Raw genomic sequence first — 24,436 nt, 5'->3', positions numbered from 1 at the left:
ATGAATTCAATCCCCAGGCTTGTGACATGGAGCACAGCTGGGCCAAACATCTGGTTAAGACTGACCTCAACGAGAAATGGAAAAATAAAACAACATTTCTCTTCATTCACTTGTTGTGATTGTCACTTTGCTGTGGTTAAAGTTGGGGTCTTTCTTTCTTTCTTTCTTTCTTTCTTTCTTTCTTTCTTTCTTTCTTTCTTTCTTTCTTTCTTTCAAAATGTTGTTAGACATGGGCGTTTCTAGCTAATTTTTTAAGGGGCTCACATCCCACCCGATTGAATCCCAGCCCCCCCTCAAATGTAAGAAATTAGTTATTTTTGTAATGAGTCTTTTTTTTTTTTTTACATGCTAGATAAGTGTATTTACAGTACTTTTTTGACTCATTCACTGCCATTGATGGCTATAGACATCAAAAATTCATTTGAACAATTTCGATTAGTTTAATTTTTTTCCCCACTTTTGTTAACAAGAGTATGAAAACCTAGAAAAAAATGATTGTACATTTTGAACAGATATAAAATTTGTGATTAATCGTGAGTTGACTATTAAAGTCATGCAATTAATTACAATAAAAAAATGTAATCGCCTGATGCGATTAAAAAAAGAGAGAAAAGATCATTAAAAATTAGGGGCGTCAAGCGATTACATTTTGCATGATTTCACTAGTTAACTCACGATTAATCACAAATTTTATATTTGTTCTAAATGTACAATTAAAAAAAAATCTAGGTTTTCATACTCTTGTTAACAAAAGTGGAAAAAAGTTACTAATAATAAAACTAATAGAAATAGTTCAAATTAATTTTTGACGTCTATAGCCGTCAATGGCAGTGAATGAGTTAAATATTAATGAATGTTCAAAATCAAACCTCAAGGAGGTCTAAACATAAGCACAGTGTTGCTTGTTGTGGCGAAGCAAAAATGCAGCCATGTATTAGCGAGATGTTTGAATGGTTTCATTAGAGGTGATGAATATACGAGGCAATTTGTGTGGTTTGTTTCTGCGTGTGCAATCTGTGTCACATGGTCTCTGGAATGCAAGTCTTCTGGCTCACGGTGCTCAAATCCACACGGATGGACTACAAAGGGCTGAATGTTTGCACTGAGCTTCTACCTGTTGATTCTAGAGGAGCGATATTTATTGAGGGCTCACACTTGCTTTTACTGCAGGAAACATTAAAAGTGGTTTTGTTCGCTATTACATACTGAAGCAGCTGTTTTTGAAACAGATGGTGAGTGAGGCAGATTCGGGCTCTGGTCCAAAATTGCATGATGTGTACATTAATAAGACATTGAATAACAGTCTTTTGTGTCATTTACAGAGCGGTTTGTGTAAAGGAGCATTTGGTGATTTAAAGATTAGAGTAGAATTTGGGGCACGAGAAATAGGACAAGAAGTTTTATTCTCTCCATCATTGATTATATTGTACTGAAATGTTGTTGCACACATTGAAATGAGACAACATCACATCCTGTGAGCTGTGTGTGAACATTCTTGTCTTTTTCATGCCACACCCAGTTGGCCGAGCAAAAACAGGCCAAAATCCACGTCTCTGAAGTCTGTGAGCCAACAGTATTGGCTGTTAAAATACTTACTCTCAGCTTTTTAGTAATGTCACTGACTGCACACAAAAAAATACCATAAAAACAAAATCATGTTTGTCATAAATCACTATCTGCTGATACCAGTGTAATATGTCTTCTGGAATATGACAGGAAAATTTATGTCTGATGAAATGGAATACGATTTGTTGCTTAGCTTGCTTTTTATTCTTCGGTTTCCAGGTCTCCATTCGACTATATCAGCTGGAGAGAAAGACAACAATAAAGACATGAATGAATTTAAAAACAATGTAGAACTCAACAGACTTCCACCAAAGCCAGAAAAAAAACTTCCGATTAGAAAATCATGACCGCCTCATAGTACTTTTACACTCCAGTCCTGTAGGTGGCAGACATGACAAAGTGACCCTCCCAGCAAACTTTTTCACAACATCAAAAATGTTTTTTGTTTTTTTTAAGTCATCAACCACAGTGGTTTAGTTTGATACTTTTATTGGTAGAGATATATTTAATACAAAGTAATTTTAATAGATGATGATTTTTGTTTTATTTCATCTACCTTTTCACTCTTCACTCTTTTGCTCGTTAAATCCACCCAACAGCAACAATGATGGGAAAAAAAAGCTTTTCCATGCATTGTCACCTGTATTTATACAGACTTTTAATCTCTACATTTTAACAGCTGACTTGTCATAAAAAGCTACATGTCGGGAAACTGAGTGAAGACCAGATGACAGAGCGAGGCTTATTGTGTTCCGTGACATGTGTCCGAAGCGCATTGTTTCAAGTTAGCTGTTTCTGAAGACAGTTCAACTTTTAATTGTTGCCAGAAGAAGAAGAAGAAGAAAAGAATTGTGTTGCCTTTTATACAGCAAATATTGTACAATAAGCTGAGTAGGGACAACATTTTCTGGTTTATCTATTCAAGCCCTTTCCCTTAGTTAAAATGTGTTCCGGTTGTGCTACAGTGTATATAAATTCCCTAAAGGTGCTAATTAGCATAATGGACTAGTTGAGTCAGCATTATCAGTGTTTCTTTTTCTTGTAAACAAATAAATACGTAAGGAATACACATACACACGCACATTTCACCTTGTTTTGACCTCTAAAATCTCCAGGATGAAAAGATTAGTCAGAAAACTTTTTTTTTTTTTTTTTTTAATGGTGTAAGGTGTTAGACTGGCTTGTTAAACATGTTTCTATGTAAAACACCATTACTAAAGGGAAAATCCAGCAGAAGCCCAATCTTTAAATCCCCAGTTAATTCAAATCTTCAACAACTGTGCAAGTCATGGGAAAAGGTGACCTGATCGTATGACAGGAAGGTAACATATACGCACACACGTACGTGCACACATGCACGCACACGTGAGCACACACACACACTCCAATAATATTGTTGGTGATTTGAGAAGGAATGTTAAAAGTCAAGAAAACTTTTTCTCCAGGAAAAAAAACAACACTTGCTTGCTAATGCTCAAATTGTGTCCGAACTTGCCATCTGTTTTAACTTTTAAAGTTGGTGAAAATAATGTGTTCCATAGGAACACCATGTGAACGTTTCTCAATGTTTACACACATTTATGCTCATTGTAATTTACACTTTTCTACAAGTAGAAAAAAGAACGTTTTTGGTGTTGCCAATAACTTTTTGCGTGCTCCTTTCACTGAGAGTAATGATGGCGGTAGAACAACATTTACCTAGTCAACGGTATTTAAAGTTGCTTAGCCTGCTAAATTTTGCAAACATTTTCCAGAACCAAATTGGCTCCAAATCAAGGAGCCACTAAGAAGCATCTGGAAGCGTTAACAGTGTTAATAAAACTGCAAATACTTGTGGACAAAAGAGCTTTGTATTTGGTTGTGGTCATGGCGTTTGTACTGTATGTTATACAGTCAGTACATGACCCTCGTGAGCTTTCAATGAGTTTTTACTGTTGCTCTGACACCACAGGAGCTTCTCTGCATGCAGATTGTTTTGACTGCAGGTTTCAAAATGCATTCCATCAAAGGAGAATGGACAGATTTATTCAGTTTTTAGAAGTCTTGATAGGTCATTCCCATGACAACAAGTCTTAGACTTCAGAAGAAATAAGTTTTTATTGTTTTTTTTATAGGCCATATGTACTGATCTGAAGAGAATCCAACAGTACCATATCCACCTGCTCATAGTGGCTTTCAACTTTTTGCAGCTCTGCTTCCCTGACATTCTTTCACCTGAACAAAATGTGTGATGGATTTCACAACGTAAGCTGTCTTTTAGTAAAGGTGGAGCCAAGAATTTTTACTGCATCTGTTGGTCATTCCAGGTTACTGATAAAACATATAAACATCTGTTATCAGGTGCATCCGCTTGTGCAACCAAACGAGGTCCGAATATTATATTACATAACTTGTCAGTTTTTGGTTAGCTTAGCAAATAGAAGAAAAATGAGGTCTGAGCTTTATAATACATAACATTGCTCGCCAGTTTTTGGTTAGCTTAGCAATTAGCATGAAAATGAGGTCCGAACTTTATATTACATAACATTGCTCGCCAGTTTTTGGTTAGCTTACCAATTAGCATGAAAATGCGGGCCGAACTTTATATTACATAACATTGCTCGTCAGTTTTTGGTTAGCTTAGCAATTAGCATGACTTCTCCATCTTTTCTCGTAGTAATCCCCTTGTGAGAAAGATTGTTGCCACAAGTGATCTTATTTGTTGATTATTGACCTAACGTGTTTAGCCACACTAGCTAACTAGCTGAAGCTCGTTGCAAGCTACTTAGTGTGACCTTCATAGCACCGAGCTTGCCTGGACCTCCTACTACACGACTGTATGTTAGGTGATTTCACCTAAAAGGTCATTGATAATTATACAGTAGTTAAATAATGAAGCACCTTCAATTGATGTATAACACAGCCAGATACTGGATCGGGAACTTCCATCAAAAACCTTTTGCAGCAGTAGTCTGGCTTTGCGGAACTAAGATGACTTAATGAGAACGCACTAAAACCAAGTCTAATAGAGAGAGAAAACATGTGGGGAAAAGTTGGACCATCTCCCAGCTTCTCTGAAGTGCCCTTATTAACATGTGATGTCGACATTTGTTTTTTATTTTAGTGGAACAGACAAGATGTGCTTTTAATGTATCAGATGCACAGTGTGACACAGGTCAAGTAACTCTTCCAAACTCGTTTTTGCAGTAGATGAGTTTCCTTCAACATCTTTTGCCGTCATGTAATCAAGAGGATAAATGAGACTCGTACCTCATGTAGGACTTGGCCCAGACAACGTGAGCCTGCTCAAACCATTAAATAGCACTTTGCAATGTTTGTAGAGGACATGGTGTCACCTGGAAAGTATGGATGTGGCTTTATTCATCGTGCTGTGTAAGACTCAGACACAAGAACAGTGATTATTGCTTCGATGGTGCATGGTGACAAGGTAACGTTCTAAATGCAGGGGTCAGCAACCTTTCATGTCAAAACAGCCATTTTAGGCCAAGTAAATAAACAAAAATCTGTTTGGAGCGGCAAAACTTTTGAACATTGTGATGAACCAAACAGTGTGCTAGTCATGTACTGAGGGCCCAAGAGCTAGAGCTGCACCAGAACACAAAAATATCAGAACAGCATCACATCCGATGCGTAGAGATTCATTTTCTTCTATATTTTGTTGTAATTTTTCATATTTCATTTTTCATACATTGTTAGACGATCCTACATTTCTGTAAAAAATTCTGACATTTTTGGAACTTTTATGGTCATAATATGGTCATTTTCTGCCTCTCTTCTAACTTTCTTCTTAATCTTTAAACATTTTTTTCCTGCTTTTTTTGCTATTAATTTTATGAGATTTTTGACAATTTTGTGGAGATTTTAAGATAATTTTCAGCATTTCTTCTTTTGTTTTTGGACATTTTATGGCTACTTTTTGAACTTATTCTTTTCTGCCATTTTTGTAAATTTTTATTTTGCTTTTTTTTTTCAATTCAATTCTCTGACATTTTTAGCAATATTCTGGATGTTTTATGGTAATTCTATGCTTTTCTTCTTCCTTTTCGGACATTTTATGGTCAGTTTTTGGAAATTTTTAGGTATTTGTTAAAACTTTTTAATTTACCCTTCATCTCTCTTTTTCTGACAACTTAAAAAAATTGGACTGACATTTTTTTTATATTTATTTAATTTAATTTAATGATTAATTCATTTTAATATTTTTTTAATATAAAAAAAATACATCAATAAAAAATAATGATTTATACTATCTTTTTTGGGGGGGGGACCTCCACAGAGAACCCCAAGAGAGGGACTAAAGAGCCACATGTGGCTCCAGAGTCACAAGTTTCATACCCCTGTACTAATGAATGCACTGTGAGAGGACCTCATGGCCTGACAGTGACCTGACAGTTCTGTGATACTTTAAACAGATGTAAGTCAAGTAGGAAAAAGATCACATAAGGCTGTATCAGTTTCCACTAAAGCTTAAATTACCACTTTCCCAACACTCTTAAGTCAAAACTAAACAGAACTAGATAATCACATACAAATTACAGTTGACAAACGAAACTTGCACACCTACCTACTCGCTGCAACAAAAAAATTTGTCCTCCGGTATTCTTATTGGGAAACAATGAACCACAAACAACACGGCATGATTTTAAAGGAAGAAACTGTTTACATTTACTCAAATATTACAAAAAAGGACAAAAATAGCAGCATGAATAAAGAATTTTATGGGGTAGCCTACTCACTAATGAAAATGGGTTGGGGGGTAAAAATCCGCGATAGAGTGAATCTGCAATCAGTTAACCGGCAATGAAGTGGTGATTTTGGAAAGATGGAGATGTACCAGTGACAAAATCCAGGGTTATGTGGGACCACTGAAAGATGGACTACACACTGCACTGGCCAAGGCCTGGTTGCGATAACAGGATATCCAATTACATATGATCTTTTTTTCTGTATGCTGCCATAACCCTTATCCAAATTGGTCACTTTGGAGTAAAACTTCAGAATTTTATTAAAATTATTTAATACTGTCTTCCCTTTGTTTGTGTGTGCCTTTATTGGGAGCGCTGTTCATGTTGTACCCGATTTGGCCACTTAGGGGCAGTGTGGTTCCACGCAGTCTGATACACTGTTAAGTTGTAGCCACATTAGACAGAAGAAGGAAAAAGTCAAGCTCAAGTTATTCCAATAAAAGTTGTTGTTTTTTTGCAGCGTGGAGCCGTTCTTTTGAGTGATTAAAGTGCCGCGAGTAGAGCGCTAATTAGCATTAGCGAGTCAGACTGGAGTAGATCATTATGATTCCTTGAACATCTTTAAATTGAAGTAAAAATCATTGTCAATCAAATCATTTTGTATCAAAACTCGTCCTCAATCGAAAATCTATACTGAATCGAAACTGAAACACACAACAATCTGAATCGAATCGAATCGTGAGACATTTAAAGATTCCCACCTCTACTTTTTACGTTGCTGTGTTATTCCTTTGTAATTGGTGTGTGCGTCTCAATTTGCGACTGCTTGTCTATACCACTGCACCGCACCGCTAAAAGCCGACCTGCGGGGAGCGCAAGAGTCATTAGATGCTAAAGTTATGTCACACATATTGCAACACATACAGTCTTTTATCCAGAATTGGGGATTTCAATACATATTTTGTGTGGAGCTTAACTGAGTGGAGCTTAACTGAAGTCAGGCGAATGCACCACTAGTGATGCAATACGGGTACAAAAGAAACGTAATAATACCCTTGGAAACTACAGAAGAAAAATGCACTCTGTTATATGAGAAGTCTGTGTGCGTACAATAGTGCGGCAGTATGTCATCATAATCGCTGTAGCCGTTGCATTAACGGTTATTTTAAACATTAGGAAGAAAAAAATAAATAAAAGCGTGGAATTGATGGTACTAGACAAACCTTTTTTTTCATGTATATTTTTTAAGTTCACATGCAGGCTACATACACTAAATCATCCATGCCATGATTGTAAAAAGTTAGGAAGCCATTGCACACACAAACAAGACATTGAGACTTAATTTGTAAGCATTTTTGACTGTTGATCTTTTAATAACCAAACCGTGGGGTTCATTCAGTTTTTTTTTGTTTTTTTTTTACCAAAAAGATCCCACCCACAGCATGATAGCATGATTCAGATACAGTAAAATCTAGGCTGTTTAGAAATACTATAACGCTTTCAAAGAATGACCTTGAGTTACTATTTCACACATTATTTTCAGTTCACGAGCAGCCATGGTATGGCCAGCGAAAGGCTCAGTTGTTGTTGTTTTGTCACACAAACATCACAGGTGCTGTGTCACACATTGCAGGTATTTTTTTAATTTTTAATTTTTAATTTTTAATTTTTAATTTTTTTTATTTAAAAAAAATATATATATATATATATATTTTTTTTAATTTTATTATTATTTTTATTTTTTTATCTTATTGCTGTAGCTTATCCCTCAATCTGGCTCCAAAGAAAGTTAAAACTGTTACCAACAGTGTCAGTCCGAAGTCTCAAAGTATTAATTTAAAAAAAAAGAAGAAAATAATCTTTAAACATTAGATTGGTGTGATCTCATTGCGCATTTTACTATTATAGTAGGCCTACTAATAAATCAAAATTTTATGGCGACACAACAAAGAGACAAAAACAACAACAACAGCATCATAAGCCAGGGTGGATGCAGCAGGAAGCTAACAATAGCTAGCTAGCAGGCTCAAGCTAGGTCCCAGCTAACCGAAAGAGTTGAAAGTCTCGCCACCTTATGAGAGCTTGCAGGTGATTGTGCTAGCTTGCATAAATTCGATTCCTTTTCAAGCATTTTAACTTCAAGTAAATATTAAATTTGTTCTAAAGCTGGAATGGTTTCACTGCATTTCTATTCATTTCAATGGGAATCATTACCTGCGGTGATTGTTTCAGTGCGTGAACGAAGTCTAGAAAAATGTTAAATTCATAAACTGAGATTTCTACTGTACAATACAGTACTACTGTACTGTATTGTACAGTAGAAAGTGTACAGTAGTGAGTGTAGAGCTGTAGTGACCAGTTAAAATATCTGTTGACATATATGTTGAAATATGCCGGTTGAATGTAAGAGCCCATAAAAATGTATTTGGGGCCCCGTGGGGGGAAAAATTAACTATTAACTATTTTGTTGCTGTTTTTTTTTTTTTTCATTTATGCTCGAAAATCTTCAGAGTGAGTTTGCAACATTTGCAGATGACGTTCACCTCTGCTGTGGCTTTTGGCCCAAGCGAGTGAGTCAGTCTCCCCAGAGAGCGCTACTGACTCTTGCCATTCCTAAATGTTTGTCATGGTGCCAATGCTGTCATCTCTGCTACACCACTACATGTTCTATTCCATTCAGACAGACATGAGACAGCATGTCACACTTGGTGTCAGAACAGGAGGCCAGAATAATACATTGCAGAGCCAGATGAAAGACTATATTAAGGAGTTTATTTCATTTTCTGCACAATCAAATGTAAATATTTTGAATGACTCTCAGACAGAAGACCCAGTCAGAGGGGAGATGCCGGTAGGATATCTTGTTGCCGTCCAGTCGCAGAATCTTCAACCGGGAATAGGTCAACGGTCCCACTTCTCTGCAGAAACTAGTCACGTTGAACTCTGAAAGAGAACGCATTGTTATTAAATGATCAATTCTGCATTCTCGGTGACAACGCTTTGGTTTGGTTTCATGCTATGCACTGTGTGTTCATTGGAAGAACTCAGGCAACATTTCCTCTCAGCCAGTCTGTGTTTTCTATTCCACTTCACAGGTGCTGTGGTTAAAACGGAGGCAGTGAAAACCGCAGCGCTTCATTTCAGTCATAGCGCGGCTCTCGCCCCAGACCAGGAGCTTTGGTGCGACTAGTTAGCAAACCACTACGGTGTGTGTCATTATGGAACTGCCTGTTTGTCTTCCTGCTTTGGGAGACAAGCAGACATTCTTATCATCACCACCGCAGCCTTTGAGCCCGAGCTACTTTCCAATATGGTGACAAAAGGCTTTATTGTGTGCTCAGTGGTACTGTCGTTGAAATCCAGTCCGTCAGCATGATGGAGAGCAGATCGAGAAAGAGGAGAATAGAAAGTAGAACAGCATGTGCTTCTCACTCATCTGGCATGATTTCCTCTAGTCTAAAACCATCACAGATGTTTTCATACCGATCTCCCTTTTCTTTTGCAAACTTCTTTTTCCTTCATCATACAGCAGCCCCTCGCCTTGCTGTCCTCTTTGCTGATCTAATTTGCACATCACCTACATTTGTTGACATGCATTCAATATCATATGTGTCTCTAGCTACTGGTTATATCATGTGTATATAATGTATATAAGTCAGTGCATCTTCTTGATCAGCTGCTGCTTATTTAAATAATAATAAATCATAACCATAAAAGACATTACTACTGCTACAAGTTGTGAGCAATCTGGATTTCGTTTTGCAGATCTCTTACAGATCAACTTTACACTATTTAATGACGATTTTACACGTCGCTACACTTACTCTGATTGCCTCTGCATAAAGGAAGAGGAAAAGCAGAAAATTACCATGTGCAAAAAATTGCCACAAAAAAATCTGAACATGTATTTTAAAAAAGTAACCATAAAGTATGTTTAAAAAAAATGATGAAGAATGCCAGAAAATTACCATAAAATGTTTGGAATCGCCCCCCAAAAAATAAAGGTCAGAAAATTCATGAAAAAGACAGAAAAGAAAATGTTCAAAAGTAACTATAAAATGTCTAAAAACAAAAGAAAAAAAACGCTAAAATGACCAAATAATGTACAAAAAAATTGCCACAAAAAAGTCAGAACATGTATTTTAAAAAATGGCAGAAAAGAAAACATTCAAAAAGTAACCATAAAGTATGTTTAAAAAAAAATATGAAGAAGAATGCCAGAAAATTACCATAAAATGTTTGGAATCGCCCCCCAAAAAATAAAGGTCAGAAAATTCATGAAAAAGGCAGAAAAGAAAATGTTCAAAAGTAACTATAAAATGTCCAAAAACAAAAGAAAAAAAACACTAAAATGACCAAATAATGTACACAAAAATTGCCACAAAAAAGTCAGAACATGTATTTAAAAAAATGGCAGAAAAAAAAACATTCAAAAAGTAACCATAAAGTATGTTTAAAAAAAATGATGAAGAAGAAGAACGCCAGAAAATTACCATAAAATGTTTGGAATCGCCCCCCCCCAAAAAATAAAGGTCAGAAAATTCAATAAAAAGGCAGAAAAGAAAATGTTCAAAAGTAACTATAAAATGTCCAAAAACAAAAGAAAAAAAATGCTAAAATGACCAAATAATGTACACAAAAATTGCCACAAAAAAGTCAGAACATGTATTTAAAAAAATGGCAGAAAAGAAAACATTCAAAAAATAACTATAAAGTATGTTTAAAAAAAATATTAAGAAGAAGAATGCCAGAAAATTACCATAAAATGCTTGGAATCGCCCCCCAAAAAATAAAGGTCAGAAAATTCATTAAAAAGGCAGAAAAGAAAATGTTCAAAAGTAACTATAAAATGTCCAAAAACAAAAGAAAAAAAACGCTAAAATGACCAAATAATGTACACAAAAATTGCCACAAAAAAGTCAGAACATGTATTTAAAAAAATGGCAGAAAAGAAAACATTCAAAAAGTAACTATAAAGTAATTATAAAAAAAAAAAAAAAAACAAGAAGACGAAATTACTTTGGAATTGCCAAACAAAAAAAAGTCATACAATTTATTAAAATAGGCAGAAAAGAAAATGTCCAAAAACAAAAGAAAAAAAATCCCCAACATTACCATAAAATTTCTACCAAATTGCCAAAAAATGTCAGAAAATATATAGCAAGGCAGAAACAAATGTGAAAAAAATAGCTATAAAAGGCAGAAAATTATCATAATATGTTCATAAAATTACCAAAAATGTCAGAAATTTGACAGAAAGACAGAAAAGTCAATAAATGTATCAAAAACGAAGTCTGAAAAATTACATTACATTCATTCTTCATAATTTTCAAAGATTTTGTGCTTGGCTCCAGACAAGATATTTTGTTTGTTTGTTTGTTTGTTTGTTTGTTGTTTTTTTGTTATGTGTTATGTGAAAATGGCTCTTTTGACAGTAAAAGATGCTGATACCGGACCTACACTTGTACAACTATGGTATTTCTAACTTAAGTTACTTATAATCATTAGGTTATAATTCTTTAGGACTTCAAAGACTTTCCATGATGTGTTTATGCACAGCTCACCTTGTATCTCGTTGGCTTCCAAGTAGAGGTGCTGCAAGGTGGTGGGGACTGTGGGGATGCGCGTACATTTGTTGTAGGACAAGTCCAGTTCCACCAGGGTCGAGAGATTGAAGGCCTGTGGTTGGATGTTGCCACTTTTCAGGAAGCAGTGGCTTAAACGAAGGTACTGGAGGTTGACGAGTCCCCCGAAACTGTCCTCATCGAGTCCTGTCAGGGAGTTATTGGACAGATAGAGCTGCTGCACGGAGGTCGGTAAATGTCTGGGGACTGATGAGAAGGAATTCCCACTGAGGTCCAACAAGTTCAGATTAATAAGACCTGAAAGACATGTAAACATGCTCAATGGTTATATTTTGAACTCTCAGCTAACCAAAATAGCTGAAATGCCAGCTAATAAAATAAAGAACCTCGAAGCTCTCCTTCTTTGATGGTTTTTAAAAGGTTTCCCTGCAGAAGCAGCAGTGTCAAGTTCTTCAAGTTCCTGAGCGCCTCGGGCTCGATTCTGCTGATTTGGTTATGGGCCAGGCGGAGCTGCTTGAGACCATCTGGCAGATTACTGGGCATTGAGCTCAGCTGGTTGTGGTTGGCAAAAAGATAAGTTAGTTGGGTCTGGTTTTGCAGGATACCCTGGTCCAGCTGGTCACTTTTCAAACGGTTGTGGTCCAGAATGAGCCAGTGCAGTCCGGTAATGTTTGCCAGAAACGAGGCAGTGAGGGAGGATATGTTGTTGCTCTGCCGAAGAAGTAAAAGAAATGTGACGTGCTGAAACTTAAAAAAAAAAAAAAGTATTTCCCTACCTGCAGAAACAGGTACTGCGTTGCAGCTGGTAGGTGCTCCGGGACATCTGCCAGGCCTCTGTGGTCACAGTACAGCGCCGTGGGCCACTGAATGGGGCAGTCACACTGTTGCGGGCAGGCCTGGGGGTTGTTGGCTCGGTACCAAGCTGCGTCTAAGCGGCCCCGCAAGCTCAGCACGCTGGGCTCGCCCAGCAAACGGTCGATCCATAAGGGAACGCCGCCGTAGTCTATGTCAGCCAGGGTGGTTGTCGAGGCCACGGCAAAAACACACGACAGCACCGGCAAACAGCACAGCACACCCATGGAGACAAGATGGCATCGGCGGGCGCCTGCGTGGAAAGAAAATCCTTACAACTCAAATTTGGAGTTTGTCATTTGGCTAATTGGAGGCAGCCTACAGATCAGATTGTGTGTTTTGTCTTTATTTAAAGTATAAAACTTTGTTAATTGCATTAATAAAGCTATAACTGCCATTCCAACAATTTTATGCTATTATACCACTGTACACTTAAAAAAAAAATCAAAATCAAAACACAACACAAATTAATTTTTATTCATTTATTTAACTATAGTAGTGCTCACTAGACCTCCACCAAGGTCAAACCACCCAAAAATGTAAGTTTGATGAACAAGCATTATTACATGGCCTGCATTGGCGTGATACTGTTCCACTCCAGTCCTGTAGGTGGTGCTAATGCGCATGAATAATGTGCAGGTTCTAATAGGTCACCACTTCGTGTGTTAATGCAAGTAGAGTGCAACAGTGAAAAATAATAGTCCACCAAAATGGAATTGCCCCCCCCCCCCCCCCCCAAAAAAAAAAAACCCAACAACAACTATTCACCGGTACTAAGTTTATATATATACATATTAGGGGCATAAGAATCACAATTCTCATTTAGTACGATTCAGAATGCATTTTAAATGTCCCAAAATCAATTTTATTTAAATTATTTTATACTGTCTTGCCTTTGTCTGTGTGTGCCTTTATTTGGAGCGCTGTTCATGATTTACCCGGTTTAGCCACTTAGGGGCAGTGTGGTTTCCACGCGGTCTAATAGACTGTTAAGTCGTAGCCACATTAGAGAGTAGAAGAAAAAAGTCACGATCAAGTTATTCCAATAAAAATTAGTTTTTTTTTCAGCGTGGAGCCGTTCTTTTGTGTGATAAAAGTGCCGCGAGTAGCACGCTAATAAGCATTAGCGAGTCAGACTGGAGTAGATCATTAAAATTCCTTGCACATCTATAGATTGAAGCAAAATTTTATTATCAATCAAATCAGTTTGAATAAAAAAATAGTTCTTAATCGAAAATCGATTCTGAATCGAATCGCAGACCCAAAAAACGGTATTGAATCGTGAGACATTCAAAGATTCCCACCCTTAATATATATATATATATATATATATATATAAATAAACTTTCCATAACAATAACAAGTCAGAGAGGTTTGCATCCTCAAGAGGTTTGTCTACATAAGCACGTGTGCAGTGTCAAGTTGTGCAAGTGACACTCATGCTATGTCAAAATATAGCTCAAGCCAAAATTCAAGTAAAGGCTGACGTTAGTTACTTACTCCGAGCTAATTACTCTCCAAACAAATGCAGGCAGACACTGATTAAATTGTCACATTTCCAGTTTGGCAGGTCTTTACAAGCACGTTCAGTATAAAACTTTGCCCAAAAATTGCACACCCGAAGAAGACCGTAAATTTACCTTCATGTGCAGGCGAAATTTTGATTAAATTTCCAAATGAAGCGCTCGGCATCCTGCAGGGACACTGAAGTCTTTTGCGTGTGTGTGAAAGAGTGTGAGAATTTTCATGCTATGTTTACTCGCTCTCTGATGCATTCCTCTTCCTCAAACACTGGCGCCATCCCAGACTTCCTTCATGCTCTCCTCTTGCTAATTACCAAGTCAATAACATTTGGAGTAAACGTGTCGCGTGTAACATAGAAACACACATGCACATGCACATGGCCTCGTGCACGTGCATCTCTGTGTGCACGCACTACAACTTCAGTGTGTGTGTGTGTGTGTGTGTGTGTGTGTGTGTTGGGGGTGGGGTATTGCCTTTAGGCCTTCCGCAGAGTACCTGGGGATCCAAACAGACCATTCTGTGTGTGTGTGTTTTTGTGCGAGCAAAATGATTCCAGACTTTTCTCCCAAATATGAAGGAGGATTATGGTGAAATGGTTGAGAACAATAAGAAATATTGCAAGTGTGCCATCCTGTACAATCATACAATCATAATAAATCACATGCTCAATTAGGTTCTCAGCTTTTTAAGTGTCGACGGTGTAATGCTGACACGGTAGCTACCCCTGCACAATCACAATCAATCAGGCAGAGGTATTACCGGTAATTTAACAATATGTTTAGTATTTTGGTTATAGTTTGCAGTGCACTGTAAAAAAAAAAAAAATTCAAAAAAAATTCTAAAAAAATCCTGTAATTTTCCGGCAGCTGGGGCGCCAAAAACACAGTGAAATAACAGAAACGTATTCTACCTTACTTAAAAAATTTTTTTAAAAAACATTAGTCAATTAACAAAGATTTTTTTGTAAAATTAAAAATTTTTACCATTTAATTTCTCAGTAATTTTAAATGCCAACCAGAGTTTTAAATTGGCATTTTGCATTTTATTCATTTAAACAAACTGTCAAATATTTGTGAAGTTAAGATTCATTTGTAAACATATTTGAGTGGCGTCAAACCGCAGTCCATCCAGCTGAATTTCCTTGATTGACTTTGGGGGAATTAAAAACCAATTAATGGTTTGATTTTTTAAACAGAAAGGACAATCTTTTAGCTCTAATTTTGTTGTATTGAAGAGAAGAAAGCTGCCTGGAGCTCTGTGTGGATGTCGCTCGACTTTCCTCACTTGATCTCATGTTTTGTTTGTAGATTTCCTCCAAATATTAACAGAATTTGTCACCGAATTTGTAACAATCATATAATCCATTATAAAACCATCATCTGTAGTTTCTAATATTTCCACTAACTATTTAGCTACATGAGGCCCGTAATTTAAATTTAAATCTCTACAATATGGACTGGGACTGGGTGGAATAATTTACTCTTGCTTATACAGTGCTCTTACCAAAAAAAAAAAACATACACGAAAAAAAAATAATATATATATACAGTATATATATTTATTTTATTTTATTTTTTATTTTTTTTTACTTCGAATAGAAATTCAGATAAACTAAACAATTTTATATGTCAAATTTTTATATAGTGTCACATTTGCAGACTTCAATTTAGCATACAATGGAGGCCATATAAAGAGATGGACAGCAACTTTATGGTTAAGTTTTCCATTAGACCATTCATGTTAATTTCATAAAAATAAAAACATGAGCAAAAAAAAAAAAAAGAATAACAGAACGTGAGGAAATTGTGTAACCTCTAGTAAATTGTGCAACCTCTAGTTGTGGCTCAGGTGTGATGAGTTGCGTAATTTGTTCGCCCGCAATTTCCATACACTTTTGTCTGACATTTTGTGAAAGGTCACATTTAATTACCATAATGTGATAATTTGCTATTTAATTCATTTGTTACATTAAGGTTAATAAACTCTCCGCACGCCATAATTACATAAATTTCTATTTAAAGTACATTGTGTAATATTTTACTCATTGTGTCAAGTTTAAATGCTGTGTATTGCTATATTAATAATAGTATTCAATGTAAATTTATAACATTGCCACTCACAATTATTTTTTAGCATATATATGGTACATTGAGGTTGTAAGAATGTCATTTTAAGACAAGGCAGGGACAAATCAGCTGAGAAAAAAGACCTTTTGTACACACTTTATAATTACTTATAAATAATGTAATGTAATAATGTTAAATAAATAAAATGTATATGCTCTATAACATTTTGTACCATCCTTGGTTGGAATAAAGGTGGTCTCTCCAACTAATGGTTCACAACTTTTATTAAACTTTCCTTTGTGTGAACACACTGTAAGAGCTACAATGCAAATAAACAAAAAAATGCCATTAATAACTCAAACGGTATGTTTTGTGTATCCTTTTACCGTATTTAAGACATATACCAGGGTGACCATATTCCCATTTCCAAAAGAAGACAGTTGCCCCGGCCTTGAAATTGTGGTACCAGTCGCAGTTACACAGTGTACTTCACCTCCTATTAGTCACGCAATGCCAACCGGACATTTTCGCTCTGATTGTGTCATACGCATCTGACACTCTTGTCAACGGCACTTCCCAGAATTGACAGAAGGGGGCAATGTTTCTTTCTCACAAACTTTCTAAATCCATGACATTTAGAAACAAAAGAAAAAGAAGTACATTTATAATAAATGGAGGCGGAATAAATTGTTACCGTGGTGTTTTTTTGTTGTAGGACTTCAATTATGCATGGTGTTCCTCAACATGGATTTGGTGTATAAGATGATCTTTCTTTTTACACTACAGTACCACAGCTGATTTTAAGTTATTCAAACAATTTACAACAGAACAATGCCATCCATATAAACCTCCATCAATATGTGTGAAAAATTCTGTGTGATGTAACGTCCATTCCATTTGTGACTTGCAGACATCTGCTTTCCATTGTGTACTTGATGTTGTTTCCTGCACCTCGGGCTGGGTGCTGCTTCATGTTACTTTTAAAAGGATTGATCCCCCCACCCCGCACCCCGCACCCCCCACCCCTTCTTCTTCAAATAATCATTTAACATCATAAACATCAATAATATATGTCTCACAATAATCTTGACTTCATTTTTTATTTTTGGGGATTAAGGAATGACCAGGATTTGTGGTTGTTGTGATGTAGTACTACTAGCAAAAGCCATTGTGCCATGATGCACATATTAAAGGGGAAGTCAACGTTAAGCATTTCTTGACAATGAAATGTTATGTGACCTAACTAGTCTAAACATTTCATTCTGCTTAATATACATTACGAGTTATGCAGCAAAATCCAGCCGTTTTTATCCATCTCAGGGGGCGGCCATTTTGCCACTTGTTATCAACTGAAGATGACATCACAGTTGCTCAGGGCTCAGGCAACGACCAATCACAGCTCACCTGTTTTCTTAAGCTGAGCTGTGATTAGCTGTTACCTGAGCAACTGTGATATCATTTCCACTTGACAGCAAGCGACAAAATGGCCGCCTTCTGATATTGATAAAAATGGCTGCATAGAACATATTATTGTCGAGAATTTTTAGGATATTGTTTGGAAATGAGAAATTCTTTATTGTTTCATTGAGCTCTGTCATCTTGCCAGTATTACTTTGTAGATGAAACCAACAGACTCGTCTTCAAAATGGATTGAACGTGTTTTTGTGCCAGTTCACACAAGACATTCTCAAACTCACTCTCAGGGGAAAAAAAACATCGAACTTGATGGTGTGGGCTAGCCATCTGCCTCAATCTGGTTGGATTGCGATGGAATGGAGAGACAGAGGAGACGTGCAACGACAGCGAGATATTTGTGTTGCACACTACACAGAGAAGCAACACAGGCAGTCCTGCAAGGAGAGAGTGAAAGGGGTGCACAAAGAGTGCTGCTCCGATAGGTGGGCTTTGGGGACCTTGCTCAAGGGCACCTTGACAATAGAAGGCAGACTTGAGTGGGACACTACCGCTGTACTGTTGCACCTCAAACTTTGAAATGTTTCATTCAGATTTTTCTGGTTCAGTGCAACAAAATGCAACGATAACTTACATATGTACAACAAATATAACCTGGTTTTATGGCATTTAACACTAAGAGAGATGAGCATCTGAACAAACTGTATTAATCGGGCTTGGCAGTGACATGTTTAAGTAATTAACGCTTCCACGCATATATTTATATATATTTTTTTTTTACAATTTGTGATTTAGCAAACGGGGACAGCAAAAGTAACATTCTTTTGGTGAAAGGATGAAAAGGAAGGCTGGACCCACAGTCAGATGGTATTAGATAGGCAGGAAGTGACCCACATTAAGTCCAGACAGATAACATGTGGACAAGCTCACAAGTGTGTTATTTTAACCCTTAAAGAACTGCTGGGAGAGGAAACTCAGCAACAGATGTGAAGGTTTGCTAAGCAGGCTGTCTACAGAATTCGAACAGGCAAATCAGGGCAATATGCCGTTGCCGATATGCCCACTTGTGGCTGTGAGCATCACAGGTGATGACACACTCATCTTACTAAACTGCACTAACGAGCAGAAAAGTCGCATTACATTCAATATTTGCTTTAAAAACAAAAACAATCAGTGATGCCACAAATGAGTTAATTGTGAGTCATGTCGCAAAGTGAGAACCAGTAATAGCACAAAAAAAAACACACAGCTTGTATGCACAATATTAGTTAGTGTCTCTCTCAGTATTTGCACAATGGTAGTATTAGATTATCTAAAAAAACAAATAAATTTAAAAAAAATTGGAAAAAAATAAATGATAATATATTTCAATTTTTTTAAATAAAAATAATAATAATAATATACAATTATTGTAGTGTGTGTTTTTCTTACTTGAAAAAAAGGGGGGATGGTGGAGTGGAAGAAACCATCACCATGAATGAGCAAAAAGGGGTGGAGACCTTCACGTCTATTTTTTTGTTGTTGTTGGTCCGTGTGCCCGCCAGTCTCGGGATCACTCGAACACAGCGAGGGGGACTCAGAAAAGGGGCCTGTACCGCGAAAACAGGTAAAGTGTGTAACTGTGTCCATGTGTGTGCATGCATGTGTCTGTCAATGTCTCTCTTTGGGCAATTAGAATGGTATGAGACCTAATAGGAGCAGATATGATCATACTTGCTCCTCAGACATCAAGTTGATTTTTGGATTCTCCGCTGAAAGTTTGGGCCACTTTTGAGGCCCAGCTACAAAGAGTGCATTGTAACCAGGTTTCCATTTCTCTCTCTGGCATTTTTTTTTTCACCTCCTCCTTGGATTCCCTGTGGATTAAGACTTGTAAGAATGTTGCTCCCTGCAGGCAATCCCATTCCAAAACTATGCCAGTAGATGCACTTCTTGTGTTTGGGTGTTTATTCAACATCAGTGCAAAAATAGTTACGAGGAAATACTTCAAAGACTTTTGACTAATTTCTGTCACCATCCAGGTGAAGGAGGATCTTGCGCGAGTGCCGCCATGCATCCGGTGATCGTCCTCTTGTCTGCCCTGCTTCCACTGACTCCCTCCCATGCACAAGATCCTTTCGCCTGGCTGTACAGCGGCCGCAGCTCCGTCCAAGCGGACACCGCAGGGGGCAAGTGCCCCCCCGAGTGCGACTGTCCCCCGACCTTTTCCATCGCCATGTACTGCGATGCGCGGGGCCTGACAGCCATGCCCGCCATCCCCTCCCGAATGAAGTACTTGTATCTCCAAAACAACGCCATCACAGCCATATCCGACTCGGCTCTGGTCAACGCGACTAATCTCGCGTGGCTTATGATGCATCACAACCAGCTCACATCGGATGGCATCAGCGAGAAGGTAAACGTGTCGGTTATGAGGACACAGGCTCAACTTTTTTTTAAAAGATCAAATAAGTGGGCACAGGGATCTTGTCCCGTTTAACCCGGGACAGTCTCGATGAGCCCTGTGTCCCGAATCCCGGCAGATTTTGCCAGCCCCATTGTTTTGTTGTTGCTTTTTTCCGTCCAGTCAACAAGCCAATTGTTTGGTCCATGTATATGTCAATCATACAGTTGCCATCTGATAAACGAATTTCACATTCACGTTTGCGTCATACTGGAACTAGAACTACTTCCTGCTTCCGTGTCTAAGAATCATGGGAAATGTAGTCAGACAGAATGCAAGCTGAGTGTTTATGCCATTTTCAGTGTTACTATGTGGGACCGCGAGATATTACAAAAAATAACAATAATGTCTCACTCGCATTCCACATTTGACTCGAGGTGCATTCAGTGGACACTCACACAGGTATCTAAAAAATCCATAGAAATACTCATTCAATGCACCAAACAGTATGTGAATACAGCGCAGGAGGTACATGGAACATTTTATAATTTAATGTCATGTCAACTCAACAACACAAACTCCAAACAAAAAAGGTTGGATAATGGCTTGCACAATTTACCAGGATGATCATCCTGTTTTCAGGCCTTTTCGAAGTTAGAACGACTGGAGCGTTTTTATTTACAACACAACAATTTGACCAGCATCCCTCGGAACCTCCCTCGCACCCTTCGAGACTTGAGGATCAACCATAACAACATTGAAAAGGTAACTCTTCGCAACAGTGATGTAGCTTGTTTTTTGATTGTTTTTGTTTTTTGGGAGGGGGGGAGGGTCACATAACTGTGGCTGCAGGATATTCATATACAGAATATAAAAAAATAAAAATAAATAAATAAATAAATAAATCATTTATGTTTTCTATAGAAGCGTATTGCATTCACTTGAAGAAAAAAAAACAACTAATTTTTGGGGGGAGCTTTGTTTTTTTGAGTATTTTTTTTAATTGTCTGTTTTTCTGAATATTTTTTTCTGTTTTACTGAATATTTCTGTAAAAAAAAATATCCGAAAAGCACGCTGAAAAAAATTATTCAGAAAAACATGGGAAAAAATATTCAGAAAAACTGAACAAAATTATTTAGAAAAACAGGAAAATAATTATTTTATAAAACAGGGAAAAATTACTCAGAAAAACAGAAAAAAAATATTCAGAAAAAGAGGGAAATATTTTTTTTAAACAGAAAAAAATACTCAAAAAAACAAAGCTTCCCCAAAAAAATAGTCAGGAAAACAGGACTTTTTTTTCTTCAAGTGAATGCAATACGCTTCCGTAATTTTCTGCTGTGTGTAAGTAGGATTTTTTTTTATTTGTCTACAATAACTCAGACATTTTTTGTTTTAGTAACCAGTTAATTCCATTTTTAATAAATTAATACTCAAAATTAATATCAAAAGACAGCAAGGTTAGCCTAAACATAACATAAAACATTAACAGCAATACAATAAAATCCCTACATACGCTTTGGTTTGTGTAACGCGCTTTGTGTTTGAAAGTGCTATATAAATAAAGATGACTGACTTGACTTTTTTGTTTAACTTTAACCTCCAGGGTCCCATGCCTAAAATAGTGGTGATGAAGTGACAACAGAGGCGTGGTTAAACTAAAAATGGACTGATGATTACAGTTTGGATATCCCACCAATGCTATTTATAATGTAACTGTTGCCTAGGTAACACCCTCAGACCTCGAGGGAATGGAAAACCTCACAATCCTGCATCTCCATGACAACGCCATCACAGACATGGATGCATCGCTAAAGTCGTTGACATCTCTCACACTATTGGACGTCAGTGCCAACAAGGTGAGTGCGAGTATGTGACTTTCTATGTACAAAATAAGAAGCTTTGTATACTTCAAGTCTCCCCACGCTCTCCACCCAAGGTGCCAAAGTCTCTCCCTGAACAACTGCACCAACTCTACTTGGACTCCAACTCCATTGCCTCTCTGCCTGAGGGCTTCTTGGCCGCTTTCACACAGCTGCAGTATCTGCGTATGGCCCACAACCAGCTCACAGACACGGGCCTCCCGTCCAACATCTTTAATGTGACAGGCCTGGTGGAACTGGACCTGAGCTTCAACCACCTGGAGAGAATCCCTCTGGTCAGCACTGCCCTGCAGCATCTCTATCTCCAAGCCAATCGCATAAAAGGTAAAAAGTAGCAGGCTTTTTCCAAACACTTTTTTATGTAGTCATTTTTGTCATCGTATTTCATCATAAATATAATAACAGCTTGGGACAAATTCCTGTGTATACTAGTAGATATCAATTCATTGAACAAAATATTATCATTATCATTTTAACAATGTTTTAATAGCACTGCCTGTGGTGGAGAGGGATCACACACAGATGCATTGGTTTCATGCATTTACGCGTCGATTTTGGCTTCTGCAATGTTACCCCTGATTTTAAAGTGAATGAGCGGAGCCGCTTCGATTGGCCGGGAGTTGGCTGCATTCCGTCCCTCAAGTTTTTACAGATAAGTCCTATTGCCAGACAAAGTTCAGAGTTCATAGTGAAAAAAATTGTGCCCTCTAGATTTTTGAACGACAAATTAACTGATTCACTCCCAGTCATTTTCACTGAAGCAACCCCCTTCGCTCCCGGCTGTTTTTCTGGATTTTGACTGATTTTATTAGGCGCACAGAATATTGTGTTCTATGGCTATAAAAACATGTAACGTACCTAAATCATCAGGAAAAAAAAGTATATTTCTATCTGTTTCCGTTTTGCAGCAATTAGCATTAGAATATAGCTACGTTTCATCATTATTTACAAATCTGTTTAAGACATGGCCCTGGTTGATCTCTTATACTTTGCTCCCACCTGCTGGACGTTTTTGTAATAACTACCATTGCTTCAACCATTCTCGTCAGTTCAGAGGCTGCATCAAAGCCTTCTGTATGCTCTAGCATAACCCCCCCATATAAAAACGTATAAATACGTCTTTGTGAGGATGGTAATATTTATACTTTTTTGGGAGCAAATTAAGAGTCCTGGAGCTGGAGTTTTTACGGTCACATATGTAAGTTGACCTGGTAATTGTTACCAGATGATCATTAATGTTTGTGTTGTGCTGTTGCAGAGTTCACATTGGGGAGTTTCTGCAGCATTGTGGATGTTACCAATTTCTCCAAGCTGGATACTTTGCGTCTGGATGGGAATGAGATCAGTCAAGAGGACATTCCATCGGATTCGGCACTGTGCCTGCGTTTGGCCTCCAGCATTGACGTTTAAACGTGCGGTCCATCTTTTCATAACGTCACCTCCATCATAAACTTCGTTGTACTTTGCTACTGCTCCTTTACATCTAGAAGAAATGTGTTGTTTTTTTTTTAACCTTTTTTGTTTGTTTGTTGTTTTTTTAAATGTTTCTGTGTGACCAAAAAACCCAGCTTTTGTATAATTCAAGAAGAATATTATTTTATAATTGTCTTAGGGACTTCTACAAATTTTAAATAACAGGTACATTTCTTGATCATTTTTTCTTTTTACAATATTGTTAACTTTCTTAACGTCCTCTTTTTGTTATACTTGAAAATATTTGACAATGTTATCGAATTAGATGTATTATTATGCCTGAGTTTGACATAACTCCTCCTTTATTGAATGTGTTGATCTTAAAGGTACGTGGTGGAATTGCATTCACAAGATGATCTTTCATAAAATGACAATGCTTGATTTGTGCATTCAGGTGCATTCTTAACAATTTTAAAGATGATCATCACCTTTTTCTTTACTTCTACTTTTTGCATGCATAAAATGTACTTTGTGTCTGTTTATCCATTAAACTTGCATGAATTGAGTATACATACTTTATTCTACATTTCAAGCAAATCATTACTTATTTCCACCCTATATTACTTTAAAACCCACAACACTTATAAATCGTGTCAACCAGATGCTAATGGGGGCGTTAAAATATTTTACCTTTTAATCAGTATGATTGGATAAATGTTCAATGTCATGAATAAAATTTAGTATGTAATAAGATTATTTGTGCTCATCAATATTTAGTCAACTCTGTTGTATTGACGCAAATTAATAACATCCATGGTCAGACACAAGCTCCTCCCAGGTGTCCTCGAGGTGAATAGATAAGATTCACAAGGTTCAGGTCAATGAGGCGAAACAAAGTTCACAAGCTTCCTGTTCACAACAAAAGGAAAAAGCCAAGCAGGACATTTGTGACTGGTTGTAAAAGCATTTAAATGACCAATTCCTTCCAGTTTAACTAAATCATGTTCTACTTAACTTCTTTGTTTCAACTGAGCTGAGGCGCAGGCGTGTGAAGGGTCTGTACAT

The 24,436-nt window shown here is 37.1% G+C and overlaps 2 protein-coding genes across 2 annotated transcripts; one reads left to right on the top strand and one right to left on the bottom strand.

The window, feature by feature from the left end:
- Positions 1 to 9,042: 9,042 nt before the first annotated feature.
- Positions 9,043 to 14,417, bottom strand: LOC144056942 (lumican). Its single transcript, XM_077574098.1, has 5 exons — positions 14,329 to 14,417; positions 12,613 to 12,941; positions 12,223 to 12,547; positions 11,816 to 12,133; positions 9,043 to 9,194 (listed from the first exon to the last, which is right to left on the bottom strand). The coding sequence occupies exons 1-5, from the start codon at positions 14,378 to 14,380 to the stop codon at positions 9,043 to 9,045; spliced, it is 1,176 nt and encodes a 391-aa protein (XP_077430224.1). The 5' UTR covers positions 14,381 to 14,417.
- A 4,790-nt stretch (positions 14,418 to 19,207) lies between these two features.
- Positions 19,208 to 23,957, top strand: fmoda (fibromodulin a). The gene is made up of 6 exons (XM_077573630.1): positions 19,208 to 19,297; positions 19,713 to 20,086; positions 20,717 to 20,839; positions 21,803 to 21,934; positions 22,015 to 22,282; positions 23,217 to 23,957. The coding sequence occupies exons 2-6, from the start codon at positions 19,742 to 19,744 to the stop codon at positions 23,366 to 23,368; spliced, it is 1,020 nt and encodes a 339-aa protein (XP_077429756.1). The 5' UTR covers positions 19,208 to 19,297; positions 19,713 to 19,741; the 3' UTR covers positions 23,369 to 23,957.
- Positions 23,958 to 24,436: the final 479 nt, after the last annotated feature.

The sequence above is a fragment of the Vanacampus margaritifer genome, chromosome 8 (genome assembly GCF_051991255.1).
Source record: "Vanacampus margaritifer isolate UIUO_Vmar chromosome 8, RoL_Vmar_1.0, whole genome shotgun sequence".
Lineage (NCBI taxonomy): Eukaryota > Metazoa > Chordata > Actinopteri > Syngnathiformes > Syngnathidae > Vanacampus > Vanacampus margaritifer.
The sequence above is the reverse complement of the archived record's forward strand: the minus strand, read 5'-3'. Positions and strand labels throughout refer to the sequence as shown.